General features: G+C 31.6%; 1 protein-coding gene across 1 annotated transcript in view; it reads left to right on the forward strand.

Annotated features, from left to right (window-relative positions):
• LOC106679453 (CUGBP Elav-like family member 4) overlaps positions 1-18,680 on the forward strand; it is a gene marked incomplete at its 3' end in the record, with an annotated part of 264,560 nt that overhangs the window by 118,079 nt on the left and 127,801 nt on the right. Inside the window, exon 3 of the mRNA XM_067048492.1 lies at positions 14,477-14,602. Within this exon, the coding sequence (XP_066904593.1) occupies positions 14,477-14,602 (126 nt within the window). The remainder of the gene's footprint in view (positions 1-14,476; positions 14,603-18,680) is intronic.

Genomic DNA, 18,680 nt, shown 5'->3' on the forward strand with positions numbered 1-18,680 from the left:
GTTTAAAGGAGAGAATGGATGAGGACTGGCGAATGGAGATGGGAAGAGAATTCCAGAAGGAGGTTGCACGTATGACGAAGGATTTGCTAAAGAAGAACCGCCTTCTTTAGCAAATCCTTCGTCATATATAGGAGGGCATTTATAAATCAAGTCTTTAGTATGATGTTAAATATTCAATGATGTATTCAATTTTTACCCGACAACAGGGAAGCCAAAAGGATAATGTGTTCATAGGCATGTCATAACTTTAGTACAGCGGTCGCCAAACTTTTTAACCTCACCGACCAGTAAATTCTTTTTGAAAAAAACTTTTTCACTTTCTAAAAATCATTAATATTTATGATCACATATAGTCTAACTAATTGTAATTGTAATTGTAAAATGTAAATTGTAATGTAACTTGTAATAGTAATAGTAATTGTAATTTTAAATTTGTAAATTGTAATGTAACTTGTAACAGTAACTGTTAATTTTTAAACTTTCTCACTTTGTAATTATATATATCTTTCTCACCTTGTAACATTGTAAATATGTCAATAGTAATGTACTAACTTTGTAAATTCAGTGTAAATGACCCTAGTGGTCGAAACACTTAAATAAATAAAAAAAAAAAAAAAAAAAATTCAATATATAAATCCCGCCGATCACTAATCGGATTTTTTAATTGTTAAAAAAAAATTTGATCTAAGAATACAAATAATGTACCTAGTTAATAAAATGAAACTATTAATTATAACCAAATTATTAAAGATTTATTAATAAAACATAATAAAATAAACAAAACAATTAAAAAATGTTTTAACTATATCAAACGTTTAGCATTATTATGTTTAGATCCAATGTCTTATACAATGTGAAAGTTTACAATGAAACAGTAAATGGAAAAATTAATAAGAACAATGCATAAAGAAATATAAGTGAATAACGTAAAGTATTTGAAAAATAAAATATGAGTACATAGGTAACATGTAAAATGAAATACATAAATAATTCAAAAATAAGTAATAAAGTATGAAAATGAAAAAAAAAAAAAGATATGCTCAGAGTTAAGATCTAACATCATCATGGCTTTAGAAAACACCAATATACAAAAGAAAATACATAAAAAACTTCCTTAATAACCCAACCAGTATATTTAATATATTTTATATTTAACCCATCACGTCCGTAAGCCTATCTTTAAATGCCTTAACATACATATGCGACAAACAGGAGAGTGAAACATTAGAAGAATGCTAAAAGAGATGAGACAAAACATGAACGACTTATTTACCGTGGCGTTATTGTATGAAGTAGCGTTTTTATGAATTAAACAGCTGTTCATGCGAGTAATTTAAATATTTTGCAATCAAGTGTTGCCTTTGTGTGCCTATAGAGCAGGCGTTTATTATTCGGTTGAGGGGGAAAATAAGAAAAATCTCAGAGATGAAGGCATTTTCCATTAGAGACCTTGGCTTAAGCGTGGCTCTTTCAATAATAACCCCCATCCCCTCCCCTCCCCTCGCCCCTCGCCTTACCCCCTCCCCCAGGCTGTAGGTCCATTAACTTGCTGCCCTGCTTAATTATTCACTCCTCAGTCTTCGGCTATCATAACTAGTCTTTAAGACCGCCTCCTCAGTCAGGGGTTACTTCTAGATTTACTGCTTAACCAAGTAACGCTCCAGTGGCCTAGAAATCTCGACTTGAACTCTTTGAGGATGAAAATTGTATGCTTCTAGAATAGTTATATTTTTGCATTGTACACATTTTTTTTTTTTAATATTTTTATTTACATTTACAATTGTATATTATATTGAAAATTCAGTAAATTTGATCTCAATTATAATGGTGTGATACAGGCGTGTATCCATTGGCTACGCATTGGTAGCACTCTAATCAAGTTTTCACACTAGAAGGTCTGGTGGCCACCTTCTTTTTAGGCGCCTCTGAGGATTGTCGGAAATGGAAGAGGATACAAGGTTAGCAACTAATGTGCTTAGGTGGTTAGGGAGTTTATAATGGAAGGAATGATGTCTAGTTCGGGCTACATATGGAGCATTAAGGTCTTTACGAAGGATTTTGGATTGAAACGATTGGATACGAGAAGAATTTAAAGGTTTAGTGGATTCACAAAGCTTAACTCCGTATGTCCAAATAGGCCTTAATACAATCATGTAGATCTGTATTTTTTAATGAATTGGAAGTTTAGACCGTTTGTCCTGTAATAGTCGAAATCGACGAGCAGTTTCCTGTCTTCACCTGTTCATGTATGAACCGGTAATTTTAATAAGAGTGATGTCACTGATTTTATTTTCATTTTTTAATATTTAAATTTTTGATCAAGTCTGGTTCCTGAGACTGCAATAGAAGATCCATAAATTCCTACTCTCTGCATACTTTCTAGTTATCCACTCCTATTTCACTGATAGATTATTCGAAGTAAAATACAATTGTGTTTATTCATTCCTCTTTCCTACGGAGGATACTACCTTGGTCCGATCCTTTACACAATTCATACAGCTGACATCCCAACTCATCCAAATAATGTACTGAATAATGACCTATCCATTTTATCGAAAACTCTCCAATCTCACATCACAATAAATGGAGTCAAAACTGGACGATTAAAATATATCATTTCCTGTCCCACAATATCCTTAATTAATACTCCATTATTCCTGACCATGAGAATCCCTACCTAAGACTAAATATGGACAAATGACTAAAGAAATCCTCACACAAGAGTAAAAAGATAGGATACTGCTCATCGATTTCAACTATGGTTCCTACTTCGTCACAAATAAAATCATCCTTAAGGACCTTAAGGAAGACAGTATTGGCCGGAACCACATATAAATCCTTCCATAATAAACTCCCTGGACACCCATTTGTTTCTAACCTTGCTTCATCTTCAATAATTTTTGGTGTTATGGAAAAGAATATGGCACCAAGACCTACTCTAGGAATGTTATTGGAGCTCTACTTTAAGAGATTCTTCTAGATTCTCGAAAAAACTGTACCTGCCATTGTAATTGCATGTATTTTTTGTGGCTGTCAGAATGTTCTTTTCGACTTAATTGATCATCAGATGATGACGAACAGAGAAAATAATGATAATTAACATTAATTTTTATTAGTCACACTAGACATACTAATAACTTACCTTTTTGAGGAGAACCGTAGGAATTAAATATAATAAAAATTGGAACAATCCTATTCGCTGTCACCTTTGTCTTCACAATTGAAAATAAAACTTATGGAAACATTTTTCAATAATTTAGTTTTTTATTTATTTATTACATGGTAAATAAAAAAATATTAAATATATATCCTATTGGCCTTACACGGACATTAAGCAATTTGATTTGCTATTTACAATTAAGAATGTGGAAGTTAAGTCACTGTTATAATTATTCAATAATTTAAAATAATAAAAATTATTAGTAAAAAAAATAAAAGTAATACATAAAATAAATAACAACAATAGTTATGTAATTTGAAAATAAAAGATATAAGAAATATTTTATTGATGGAAACAAGAACTACAAAAGATCATATTTTGTCCAATGTGTAAGGTTAGGATTGATTTTTCCTTACGTCCATATCATTAGCATTATCGTAATTAATTTTTTAAAAAATCGTTTTTCTACCATCCAGTTACAGGTTTTTTACGACACATTTTTTGTTATTTATCGTGAGCTTTTTAGTTCATTATTGAACCTTCTTCTTCGACACAAACAGGAATATTCCAATGATATGTAGACGCTTCACAATGTTCTTATGAATGCTACAAAAAGAATTTACTACAAGAAATACGACCATGAGTCACAATTTCAGCCCACCCCCTTTGCCTGAGATTGCCATAGAGATCCTAAGTTTTGGAAACGGAGAAAAACAAGCTCATCCCAGTAGGGAAAGTTCCTCTTTGGGAGCATATATTCTCAGGCCCTGAATATGAGAATGTAATTATCCAATGTTGGCTGCCCCGGCGGAGGCGGAAGTTTGCTCCGGAGGAAGTGAAGACGGCAATATCCTCGATCATTACTTTCTTGCCCGTGGCCCGCAATCACCTCTTCCTCCTTGTTGCATATTTCCCCTCCTCTCCCGGAGCTGGGAGTAATAAATTCCCCAGGTTCGTCTCATGAATATATTCTTGACATTAACTCTCCTCCCGGCCACAGTTGGGCTAATGCTATATTTCATTGATTCTCCACATCATTTATTCTCCTTCTCCCCCGCCTCTTGGGTATTCTTAGTTTAAGCAAGCTCCTTCGAGCAATTATGGCTTGTTTAGTAGTACATAAACCTGTTTATAGGATGCCATAACCCAATTACGTACAAAGGCATGAATAACGTTCCTTATAGTCAAATAACAGCTATAACGTAGTAATACTTTTATTACCTAATATGTACACAGTTAAATTCCGATACTTCAATTTTATTTCATTGGGATGTATTTTCCAAACAATGTTTCTCCTTAATCATTTATTATTCCTTTTGTATCCCCACTTCCTGAACTAGATATTCATTCCTAACGTAGAGAAGCTTTTGGACTGTAAAAAATATATCAAAAATTTTCACATGCACTTTTGCTATCGGTTTTATTAGATTTCGTCTTCTACTTTTGATTACACTGTTAGTATTTTCCTCGGCGCACCTAATGTACAGAATTAGTCTTCAATTACTTTATATGAAGGGATTTATTTAGTTTGTCCTCTGACAACTCTATTCGAGTGTTTCTTGATTGAATGGATTGAAGATGAGATCCTAGATCAGATCAATTATAACAGAACGTTTGTAAGTGGAAAAAGAGAAGATTATTTGTGTGAAAATGTTTTAAATTTAAGATATAAAAAGTTATATACGACATGGACAATTAGCCTGCAGAAAAGATTTTAAAGAACATGACATCAATATTTAAGGTTGTCTTTTTGAAAATGGCCTGAGGGTCGAAACGTTGGAGAGTTTCTGAAAATAAAAGTTGAGAATATAGTTGGATTAAAATTGTGTGAGTTAATAATGAAATAAACCACTCTCAAACAATCATTATAATAAATCATTAATCTAATAACTCTTATATTTCAACAACAGCTTGTCGTATTTGGTTCAAAGCCACAGAAAAGTTGTGATCAGTATTGTCTGGTGCGTATTGTATCAAATTTTACTGACTACTTTTGCTTATTTATTCAGTTCTGTTGAGGCTATCCAGTTCCAAAACCAAATTTCATAAATTTTTTTTCCGATTTAGGTGTGCTGCGTTTAGATGATATGAAATTTTAATTAAAAAGTATCATAGATTTTAGTTCAAAAGTATCTATTTTGTAGCAAATTATCAAATCTATTAATAATAATTAAAAAAAAACTGTACTATTACACAAACGGTTCGGTACTTTGTAAGGAAGTACTGTTTCATGAATAACCGTTATGCATAAGGTGGTTTGTTCATGCGCATGCTGAACCAACAGGCTTTCCTCCTAATTACGGTAACTCACTTTATAGACAGCGAATAGAACTTTTAATTAATAAAATAAAATAAAAATTTGAAATTCCTGGTTTTGAGAAACCTCATAAATTTTTTTCATTAGAGAAATTGAATTTTGGAAAAAGAACACTGTGAAATGTCAATATTTTATTTCGCAACAATGACTCAGAGCTCCTCTTAATTACTTGTTTAGGACTTTGGGTCTATGTTGTGGAATAGAAATAATATCGATATAGTTTATATAGCAAACTAAAAAAAAATTTTGGTTGGTCACTTAGTACATAAGTTCTCAATTTCGTAAAGTGAGATTTAATGTAAATTTTACGTCTTCAAGCAAATTTATTTTTTTAATATTAATACAATAATATTCGTTGGTATTACCTACAGCAATACTACGTCCTCCTAACATAAAAAATGGATTGTTTAGAATATGTCTACCCAATCCAGTGGATGAGTACTGACAATCTCTCAGTTATGAGTTCCTAAGTTTTACCATTATTGTAGTAAAAAGGAGTTCAGATTTCATTTCTTCATCCTAATTTCGGTTTTATAACCCATTCTAAAAGTTAAATTAGATAGAAGTGAATGAACCCCATTATAGATGTACCTGTTTCTGTACGTTTTTCTGTAATCATAAGCTCTACAATATATTATCAATGAGTGGAGAAGATAGTCCGCGGGCGCGGTCAGCAAAAAAAAAAAAATTATTCATGCCGACGTTTCGACCTGAGTTTCAGGTCGTCATCAGGGAGCTATCGGCAGAGATTCTGGCAACTCGAAAGCTCCCCTTTAGCCTGATGAAGATCTAAAACTCAGGTCGAAACGTCGGCAGGAATAAATAATGTCCTGTTTTTTTGTTAACCCCACCCCCATCTCTGCTTATTAATCTACGGTCAACTATCTACACCTTTATATAAACAATATATCAGTCATTCATATTTTATGGCAAACAATTTCTGAAATCTATTTTCTTCAAATTGGATGACGATGTCTATGAAGGAAAAAAATATTTTCATAGCAGTACAGAGCCTTTGATATATTTATTGTTAAAATTATTATAAATAAGTTCATAAGATTTTGATTTTTCCTGAGCAATGCATATTATATTTATAGATTTCATCATCATTAAAGATTATATGAATCAAATCTCACATGCGCATGCTTTTATATGATTCAAAATTAATTTAGGTTTTTTTCTTTCTTTTTGTTGTTTTTGTTTCATTTTACATGATTTTATTTTACGAAAATTTATCAATCATAACTGATTGTTAAGTTTTCGGTATCCAATTTTATATGACAAAAAAAATTGAAATAATTTATTTTTTTTATAACTGCTTTGTATAGTTAAGCATCACTTATAATTAATGAAGCCTCAGTTGATTTTTTAAAGCAGTGTAAAGTAAACAAAAAAAATATATATTTAAATAAATAGGCAAGATATAAAATAAAAGGTTGCTTTGTTGGTGTGCTGGGGACGGCCCGGACTGTGGTATGACATCTTGTATGTTTCCAGAGGGAATGTGGCACCTGGGCGGATCCTACTGGCAAGTAGTTGGCCCGACGCCCGCATAGAGAGCGCAAAGGCGCCAAGGTAAATCACAAGAGGACGGAACTCGACGGACGGACGGACCGGCGCAAGTCACATCTCAGATATTTCCTAATGCAAGGAGTGGGCAGTGTTTTTCATTTAGTCTTAGTTCTCAAGTCCAATTGGGTGCTAAGCTTGAAGTAAAGAGTTCATCGTTTCCATTTAATAGAAAAATCTTACCGAACCAGTCATCTTAACAACATCGTAGTTAATTGTATTTTAGTCAGTCCTCCAGATTATTCCCAAATGGTTACCGAGGCAATGTATTATTTAAATTTTTTAACAATGTGCATATCCTCGGCCTGTATTAAATAATAAACCGTCACTCATTTATCAATAACTAAATGTTGATTATTATGGCAGCTAGTGGATTTTTTTTAAATATTCCTTGTTCAAGACCTAACCCTTCAACAAAAATTCTTGTTCGTGTTAATCTTGAATGCCTTAGGTACCTGGCACTGAAACGAGGCTAGAGGAAGGAAGGGAACATGGTACTTTCCCTCATGCCTCCAATATCTAGGAGTCATTTACTTTTAAAATAACCCGTAAAAAAATTGAACCAACAGTATTAGATTATAGTGTCAGGTTTAATTAGTATTTTTTTTATGGCTTAAGCCCTTCTCTAAAGACTTATATAGACCCAGTCGAAATATTATATTCGGAGCCGCCGTGAAATAAATGTTGACTAACCCACAATGGACAGTGGAATTCGAACCCACAATCTCGAGCCATCCCGCTCAGCTGTCCGGGCTTTGTTAAAATCACTCGTTTGTTAAAAACTATTCATTTAGTGTAGTATCTGTACTGTGTAAATGGCAGAACTTTACGCTTATTCCATGATCAGCACATGGTTTTTTACATCGCTCTTCCTAGAATTGCAAATAACTGCTATAACGAAGTTGTAAATTTTGCAATATTTTTCCTCGTTTCGATAAGTAGTGACAATATAATTCTGGCCCCAGTATATTTTTCAAATAGTGAACCCCAATCCTATAAAGTTTGTCATTGGCCACTCTCTTAGTCAGGGGAAAGAAGATGAGTTCCTTCTCGTACTTTTTGATCAAGTACTGGTACCTATTGGTAGCACATCTATATCCAATTCCATCACCCCCCTCCCAAATTTTTTTTTAAAGGAACGTTGCTTATGAAAAGTTATAAGACAACTTTCAACCATGACTCGTGAATGAGAAAAAAATATTTAATGGATACTTTCACATCGTTATAAAATTTAATGGGAAACTTTTATTGTTTAAAAAATTATGACATGTAATTACTTGTTGATTATATTGAAAACGTTTAATCCTACTCCTAGCATTGTAATATTATGTGTTAAACAGGCATAATTATGATATATAAGACATGTTGAAGAGTAAATAAATTATATCTGAGATGGAACAATATCGCCCAGACTTGACCGGACGAATTTGGCCGTTGTCGACGTTGTGGCTGCATAGATAGCACCAATTGTTTTATTTTGATTTCATTTATTATTTTTTTATTTATTTTGTCTTTACCCTTATATTTTCCTTATCTTTGTATCAATGTCTATCTGTCTTCTGTGTATTTATAACCCATATCCACCACCCTTCCAACTCCCCTTCGTACCGGTAGAACCTCAGCCCTAAGTAATCTAAATCTGAAATAGGGAACTAAAATATTGTATAAGCAAAGTGAGGATAGAGAGGCTCAGCGGTGTCGACTATATTCATATGCAAATGAGATATTATCCAGCACCCGGACCCCGATAAAAGTTGCGTACCCTCATTACGTTTTGCGCCGGCCGCATTTCCCCTAGAGGGCGGCCAGTCAGCCCAATTCCACCTGAAACTTCTACCCCTACGAGTTTTTTTTGTTATTAGCTTGTCAACAATGTAGATTAACTACCCTCACATAATACCCTTGTTAGCTAGCGTTGTAGTTCATGAATTTTCGCATTTCCTAATGCGAATTCCGAATCCCTCAGTACTAACACTGCTAAAATTATAAAAACTTTTTCGTAAAGAAAGCTATAATTCTTCTATAATTATTACTGAACATTACAGATTCATCTGATAAAGAAATATAGTTTCTACAAAAAAAAAATCTCTTGGGTGACAAGCTTTTACCCACACATATCCTACCTGGGATCTAATGATCTATGAAAAACAGGTACTTAACACTTAAAAGTATCTTTCCTCTGTGAGATGATACTTAGAGGAGTTCTGGGGACCTAATTCACTCCCTATAATTGCGAAAAGGAATTACCATTACCTACTGGCACTGTTTCAGAGCACTTAAATTTTTTTTTTTAAATTTAAATATTTTACGTTTTTTGGATTCTACATAAAATTTAAAAAAGAATTAATCCAAATGCTTTAATTAAAATACATAACTAATTTAAATTAGCATCGATGCCATTATTTTTAAATTCCACAATTAAAGAACGCATTTAGGTCACGTTGTGACTCATTTTGGTTTGAATATGACGAAAATTCAAAAAAACTTAAACTGAAAAAATTGCAGTACTGAGGGACAAAGTAGGATAAACGTTATAGAAGCAGTAAACATTATGTTTCAAAAATTGTTGAAATTTGCCTTAGGTAAATTTGCAACTGAAATTCAAATTGTTTTCTCTTCGATTTCTGTATTCAAGGGGTAATATAATAAAATTAAGAATGGGCATTTCAAAAATGTTCTATTTTGAGAAAATATACTAAAAAGGTTAGTTTTTCATTTCGATAAAACTACAATATTTCGAATTCACGGCCCTAAATTAGTCTCTCCATTCTGGTACAATATTGAAGTAATTTTTCCGCACTGCTGTGCCAAATCCTCCCGTGTATTTAAATAATTTTTCGCAATTGTATATATCATTAAATATTTAATAATATCATAACAATCTTAAGTTTGAAAACTTACAATTAATATATGTAAATTAAAATACTTAAAATTAAAAACTTAAAAAAAAATGTTTTTGCTGCATTTATTTGAATCAAAAAATGTATTTATGTATTTCTTTTCTACTAAAATAGTGTAGGAACAATTTCATCAATTTATCCGAATGAAATTTAAACCAATATTTCTATTTTTTCAAAAAACTGTAATTTCTTGCATGTTTTATATATTTCTTATAATCTCTGTACGATGCATGTAGGACCCAGGCAAACATTTCGGTATGCGGAACAAATAAATAAATAAGAATAAAATAAATTAGAAAATTATTGACCCGAAATTAAAAAAATAAATAAATAAATAATAAAAAAGCATGTTTAAGCACCATTCATCCTTTTCTTTAATATACATATTAATATATATGTATATATATTTTATATATATAGGTGTTGTCTAATTCATTCTAAATGTTGTGATCAGCTTACTTCTTTTTAAGCCCGTTTCCTAGCACAGTTATTTTTTAATTTTTTTATTTTATAATTTCATTTTATTTTTACTTAGTTTTTACACTATATTTTAGATGTGTTATATTATTTAGTTTAATTGAGTGTTGTGTTATATAATTTTTAAAGTTGTGTTCTGTACAGAAGGGTCTACGTAGTTTTTATAATCGTGTTTGCGTCCTCAGATAAATTTCCTTTTTATTTATATTTGAGATTTTTTGTACAAATTTCCAAATGTTTTTATTATATTGATTGATAGTTTTTATACATGGGGCTAGGTTATTATTTTTTTTCTTATCTTCGTGATTGTTAAATGTAATATATTGTTGACTATCACTGTGCACCATTCATATCCATTATTACAACTAAATATTTTTTATGGATGTTTCTTTTGCATCAACTACTACTCCCAAAAAAACGAAGGATTTTTATTTTTATTTTTTATTTTTTATCTTTTGGGCTGTTGATGTACGTATACTTATTTCCCCCATAACCTACATAACTGCTATCGTATTCCCATGGTATGTTTTTTTTTATTTTTATTTTATTTAATTTTTGCTCTCTATATAGCTTTAGTGTGCATTTTGTGTTACAAGGTGTTGAACGTAAGTATGTTTAGAAATGTGTTCTCGTGATGCGCCAATGTAAAATGTTTTTTTTAGTTGTAAATTACTACTAAATATTTTTATATATGTATACAAACATATTTGTTAGTAATTTCTCTGTGTTAACACACTGACTTTGTACTTGACATATCAATAGATATATTCATTTATCAACAGTTATGTTCTCGAATCGGGTATTCTTTAGTTTTTCAGCGTTTTGAATATTGGTATATTTTTTCCGTTTTAAAATGATTTATGAATTCATATAAATTTACTACGGCATGAATTAAAATATAAAATACAACTTCCTTTTTCATCCTTTTTTTTAATAATTATTTAATACAATATAATGTTTATTTCAAGGACAATTTGAAGATACCTAATTTTATTTTCGTTAAAATAAAAACGCTTTTTAATTGATCTAAAACAGTTTAAAAAGGACTTAATTACGTTCCTTTTTTGAAATGTCTTCAGTGCGATTAAATATGTTTTTCTAAACAAATAATAAATAAAATAAAAAATCCTAATCCTTAATAAAATAAAATAAAAATAGCGTTTCCCTAATTTACTTTTGTTTTATGGATTGTTATACAATGATATATTTCTATAAAGGCAGCGTAGCCTGCAACATTTTAATGACATTTGTTAGCTGTGATATTATCAATAAGGTAGAATAATAATAATAACATTTAATGATTATATTGTAACTGAAATCGTTAATCAATAGATATCCTTGAAAATGGTGGGAGAGGCCGAATCGTAGGAGCTCTAAGAAAATTAACATGTTGAGACCATACGGATATTTTATTTATTATAATTACTAAATAAAAGCGTTTAAAAAACCAATTAAACCAAGGTAGTTACATTCAAAATAATGGCATAAGAAACTTAATAACCCTACATTTGTTTTTATATATAATTTTAAAGTCTTAATTAATCTTTTTATTTTTATTTTCTTAGCACTCCTACGTTTCGGTCTTTCCGACCATTTTCAAGGATATCTCTCGATTAATCGCTTGAGATTTCCTTAATAGTTAAGTATAAATAAATCACACCTTTTCTAATTGATATAAAAATTACAATTTCATAGAAGTTTGAAACCACTTTGTGAAAATTTATTAGGGAACTGTAGCTTTCGAAGCGCGAAGTGCTTTGTTAGAGATTAGAGTTTCAGAGCACTTAAAGCCAAAAGAAAAAACCGCAGCAGTTTTTCAATTCTCTCGGAGCTGTGTCGTCTTTCAGTAATTGTGAGGGAGACCTGTTGCATAGGAAAATAATAGCCGGGCTAGCTTTTTATACCCTCGAGAACACTAACTGTTGACTCCGGAAGGTCTTCGTGCCTCAACAGGCCGGAGTTCCTTACGGAGGGACAAGACACGGACTGACATTCCTACTTAGATGTCGTATTTTTATGCACAATTTAGGGTATGTAAATTTTTAACACTCTATTTTATCAAATTATATTTTTTTATTCATTTATTTTTTTTTATTAAGATAGAGATTAAAAGAAAATCAGCAATTTTTTTTTTGATCTCTACTTGTTAATATTGACTACATTTTTCGCAACTTCTTCGTGAAATTATTACTATTTTTTTTTTTTGTAATATGGGAATAATAAAAAAAAAAAATAAGAAGGATTTTGCATTAGATAAATATGCTCATTTATGCTATGGAAATAATTCTGAGAATATCTATTTCACAAGAAGTGTGATAAGTGTATAGGAAAATTCACAAAATGTAAAATCATAATTTTTTTGTGATGTAAACATTACAAATGTTAATAACTGTAACTATAATAACGTCATTATATATTTTTCTTAGATTTTTAATTTTTTTTTTGTAATTAGTAAAATACTTACGATTTAATAATAAATATTTAACCAATTATATGAATTAATTCGACTAAAAACCATACTAAAGTGATATTTTCAGTTAGTAGTGGGGTGGCATGATGGCGCTCCCCTGACGCCTAGGTTAGAGTTACGCCTACTTATGGTGTACTGTTCTATTACTCTGTTAAAAAAAGATTTTAGGAAAAATCTAGCGTTTTCACCTGACCTTAAAAAATAAATTTATCATTCCACTTATAGCTAAACACAATTCTCAGCCAATCGTGGGTTGAGATATATTGCTTGATTTTTTTTTTCTGTAATCATAAGATATGAACGTGCTAAACGATGTTAATTAATTGGTGGTACAATTAATCTAAATATATTAAATTTTATTAAAATTATCTTGTAAATATTTTACTTGTTTTAATTTATTTTTAGACCGCTTCGGTCGATTTTATTATTGAATAATTCAGGTTTGAATAATGCATTACGGGGATTTAATGTTAATGAGTAGTTATTCGAATTAATCACTGTTAGTCCTGCTTTAAGTAACACACGCATTTCGTAAACGCTCTCGGGAATAAATTAGCGACCGAAATCGTTGAAAGAATAACGCTACTTGATAACAATATTCCTCCTTGAATTTTATCAATTAATCGTTTTTATTGGTCACAGTTTACATTTATTAAATATGTTCAGTTTAACAAGGCAAAAAAAAAAATGAAAAAATATTTCTAAAATTTGGGTAGCAGGATAAACGCCATTTTATTCACAATTGCGTTTATCGTAAAATAATTTCAATTTTTGCTCAATAAAGGAATATAAGATTTTCTGTCACCATTATACGTATTGAACTTTTTTTTGTATTTGAGAGGTGTGGGGTAATTTTATATTCGTTGCCTAACCCCTAAAATCCGATCTCGATGATAAGGTATATATTGTTAGATTCGGGACATAAGGTTATTTTCTACGAAGAAGAATACCCCTGATGAGCTATAAATTAAAAAAAAAAATTGTCCATCCCAATTGTTTATCTGTGTTTTAAGTTTTTACGCCTCTATAAAATTAGTTACAGAGTTGAGAATTTGTAATGGAATTGATTTAGCGTCAGAAAAGTACGTTTTTAGGGTCTCAATTTTTTTAATTTTCAAAAGTTTATTTTGGAAGTTTTAATTTTTTTTCTCGCGATTTTCAAGATTTAATAAATAAATCACATTTTTAAATCGACGTTGTTTTGAAATACTACATACTGTATATTGATGGTTCGAATGACAATAAGACTCAGTTTTGAATTGGTACCTTAGCTCGAAATTCGATCAATTAATAATAATAATACTATTTTTTTTTAATTGTGATTCTATAATTCCTAAAAATCATTTTGTTATTTCCGTTTTTTTAATATAAATTATCTTAAAATTTTGTTCATTAATATTTTTAAAAAACTAAATTAATAATCAGATCTAATTTATTTACTCGTTTCATTCATATTTAATAATAATATGCCTCATTTAAAATTATTTCATGGAAGATTATGTGTTGGTAGGCTAGAGTAAGTAGATGAGGATGATGTAACTAATTGAGACGATACTGACCATTAACCTATGTCTGTTGAGCAGATAGGAAGCTCTTCGCTGGAATGCTGAGCAAACAGCAAACTGAAGAAGATGTACGCCAACTTTTCGCACCTTTTGGCACAATAGAGGAGTGTACCATCCTCAGGGGGCCTGACGGAGCGAGTAAAGGTTAGTAAATTATTTCAATTGTTTATTTTTTAAAGCAAATGATTTTTATAGATCTTCACGTGCAAATTGTTGTGTCTAAAAAAAAAAAATGGCATATAGGCGAAGTTTCTATAATTTCATTTCAGAAATAAAGACATTTCCAATTACATCCATATAGATGATAGAGATTCAATGATATAATATGTACAACTACTATCCACACATATATACAACTTGTTTCCTAGAGTTTTCTTCAACAGCTCTGCTAGACTACTCCACAAATATTTATCTGATTCTACTGTTGATTTCATTGTCATTGTGTTTTTATATAAATAAATAAGAAGGGTAAAGATTGGTTTGAACTAGAGGAGGGGGACATCGATACATAGGAGTGCATATGGAGATTTCTAAGAATGAAAAAAGTTTGGAATATATGGAACCAACAATTATTATGTCGTATGTGACGCGAACAATGTCTAGGTTAATTTGTTATTAATAAATACCTTCGGCATGTGTAACCATAAAAGAGTAAAAACTGCTAGAAACTTTATTGTTTTATCAAGGGTACAAAAGAGATATCGTTGGAAACTGTCACAGAGGGTCGATTCTCTTGTCATAGTTGCGTTTTTATTGCAGTTCGTTTGTGTTTTCAACATCATAAGTATTTATTTATACATCTATATTATAGGAATAAAGGCATTTACTAGGCCACAACATACTATGTAATGACTGAGGTAAAATGAGGAAAACCGTATAAAGGTAATGAAGCTGGTCCAAACCGATTTCTTGTAGCCTGTGTTATAATGTTCGATATTTGTTTTTGTTTTTTAATAAATGTAAGTTCTTATTATTTGCTTGTGTTAAGAATTGTACTCATTACCAATGTACACGGTTGTTTGTTTGTTTTTGTATAATAGTGTAAAACTTTGCTGATCATCAACGCCGTCAATTTTTTTTCATTTATTTTTTTGTCTTTTCGATGTTATATTTGTGACAGTAAATTTTATGATTTTAAAAACTTAAATACTAATTTTATTGTTGAAAGATAGTCCGAGTGACTGTCAATAAAGTACCAAAATAGTATAAAAAAATATTTATTGTTAACCAAGGTTTCGCCCCACGTTGCAGGTCTAAAAAAGATACAAACACTTTAATGATGCATACATAAATGAACAGAGTAAATGAAAAATTAAAAATGTTTACAGTGAAACTTAAAATTAAATAAGAATAATAAAAGGAATTCGACAATTTTATTATTATTATTAAATTTTACGTTTCATTATATATCTTTTTAATTTTTTATTTTTATGTTTAAGTGTTTGTTTCTTTTTTAGACCTGCAACGTGGGGTGAAACGTTGGTTAACAGCAAATATTTTTTTATACCATTTTGGTGACTTATTAACCGTCACCTATCTTCTCTATGTTCTTCCAATATTAATTTTATTGTTTTATCATCGCCTCGAAGGGTATTTAAAATATTCGGGTTTAATCCTGTGTTATTGAGGTGTGGCGTGAAATATGCGTATCCCTGGAAAATATGTCTGATTATCAAATTCTTGTTACAATATTGACATTTCGAAGGCGTTAGATAAGATAGAAGTGAGTGAGCCTCGTGTGATCTATTCTTAGTACGATCTCCTCTCTACTAGATTTACGACTGTAGGTACCGCAGGGCTTGACATCCTTTTTAATAATTTTTAATTTACTCTTGATATGGTAATATTAATATATGTATTTTGAATGTATATGCTTTCACCTGTCTGGATTTGAAGTTATTTTATTATTACTACAGTACCTGAGTGTACGAGTTACGCAGTAGGGCTCTATATAGGAATATCTTGTTATTGCTTAGAATAAGGTGGAGATTGAATAATCTGATTCTATTCGATACTCTCATGAAATCAAACTACACCGAAATATTTAGCAATTAAAAAATGTTTACTAAAAATTCTTCATCTTTTAGTCATTTAGGAGAAGTTAGAACCCCTAATTCAGATAAAACTGGACGAGGGAGGGGCAGACCAAACTAGTTAGCGGGAGATGAAGGGTAATTATGCGGGACTATGGGGCCCCGAGAGCAGGTGACTTGTGCTAAATGGCCCCGGGACTAATGTGGTCGGTCCTCGGCACTTAGATCCCTAACACCAACACGGCCTAATTGCACATCGATCACCTGTCGTCTTGCCTCTCCTCTCTTCTCCTCCCCTTACCCGTGTCTATCAAATATTTTAATTATACTCATCAACCTCGTGAAGATAATTTATCAAGTTTATCAAATAAGATAGCAGTTGATATGACAGTAAAGATAGCCTACAGGTGATAATTTGGCCTCCAATCTTATTCGGAGGATCTTAGAATCTTGGTTTTTATTGTGTGTTGTTTTTGTACTCTTATCTTGCTAACTAGTCCATGTGAACAATAGTCGTCAAAAACATCTTCTACCTCAATACTGAATTTGAACGATTACAACACTTCATAATCTCTCATGAGGAGATCGTAACTCTAAAAATAATGGAAGGGAATCTCCCCGGGCAATTTGCCCCGCTAAACCCTAATTTGACGAGGTATTACGTTATTATTTTATTTATTTATTTATTTATTTATCACCCTACCCTGCCTATTAGGCAATACGGGTATTCGCAGCAGTTGGTACAAATCATTGCTGCATATGTCAAACATTTACATAGCTGTGCACACAGCTTGCTATTGCTTTAAAATAAATCTTGCTCTCCTCCTGAAGCCTTGCTGGTGTAGTTTATTCTCTCCTACCCAGGTAGAAGTGAGTAGGGCCCACAACCTCCTTCCACCCATACACGAAGGTCTTGTAGTGCGGGTAGTTTTCTTTCTTCATCAGCTCAGGAAGATCGCTCGCAATCAGAACATAGAGTCCTGTTTCCCTCACCATCTTGGCTCTCAGTGCTTCATAGGCGGTACAGGCAAGTAAGACGTGCTCGGCGGTCTCAGGAACCTGACAAATTGGGCATAGATGATCAATGCTAATAAAGGTATTATGTTACCTTTGAAACATTTCTTTAAAACAGAAAGAGGAAATTTCTTCTCCTCTGTGCATGGTGTCCTAGTCCTAGCATACCAATCCTCCCAGTTACTTGCCAATGCTTGGACTCCAGTCACTTTCCTGTCTTATCAATAATTCGATCCAACCATGACATCTTTGATCTGCCTCTTTGGTCTTCTTCCTGCTGGTCGGGCTTCGAGGAACTACGATTTTCTCCCATTCGGCATACATTGTCGAACCACTTTATTTCATTTCCATTTAAGATCTCGGTTAGAGGTTTCACCTATGGATCTTCTCTTTTTATATCATTTCTTATGAGATCTCTCCGAGTTCGTTCGGCCACTCTGCTAAGATATTTCATTTCTACTGCGGTCTCTGCTTAAACTTTTATTCTGAGAAACCCAGCTCTCACTTCCCTGTAATAGGATGGGAAAGTATATTGCGTTGAAAATGCGCAGTTTTATCTCTTTCTTTCCGTAAAATTAGTCCTCTCTGTAAAAGAGATATAAGTTAGTTAATTCGAGCAATGTTTCTTAGTTTTGACAAACAAACATAACAAATCGTGGCCCTTTTTTTGACTCATTGTAATCACTATTACTAATGAACTAATAGTGTAACTAATGATTACTAGATTTAATTACATCTGAGAGGTGTGAACAGACTCTCGGTAAAATTTATGGCACTAGAACAGGTTGCCAACCCATAGACATTTGTGGGCTGTTAAACCGGAAATTGAACCAAGTGTGGCCCACCCTTACTCCAGACTTCGGATACAGTAGTCTGTATCTCCCTTGGAAAGTATTTGAAAATGAGGTTCCTTAATAGTCATTTTTATTATGATTTTAGCTGTTAAAAGCTTCCAGCTGATACATAAGTACTAGGAAATATAATTAATAAAATAGTTCTAACAGTAAATCTTAACACAAATATTTATTTCCGAACCCTCTCGCGGAAGCCTATATTGTTGCCAAAGAGGAAGGAACATGCAAGATAAAAAGACGGAACAATTAACTTGATATTTTATATGTGTTTTTTATCACAATTCGATATATCCATTTTTATAAGATTCCTTTGTATATATA

This window comes from Halyomorpha halys, unplaced genomic scaffold (assembly GCF_000696795.3).
Source record: "Halyomorpha halys isolate HHAL.00 unplaced genomic scaffold, Hhal_1.1 Scaffold205.1, whole genome shotgun sequence".
Classification (NCBI taxonomy): Eukaryota; Metazoa; Arthropoda; class Insecta; order Hemiptera; family Pentatomidae; genus Halyomorpha; species Halyomorpha halys.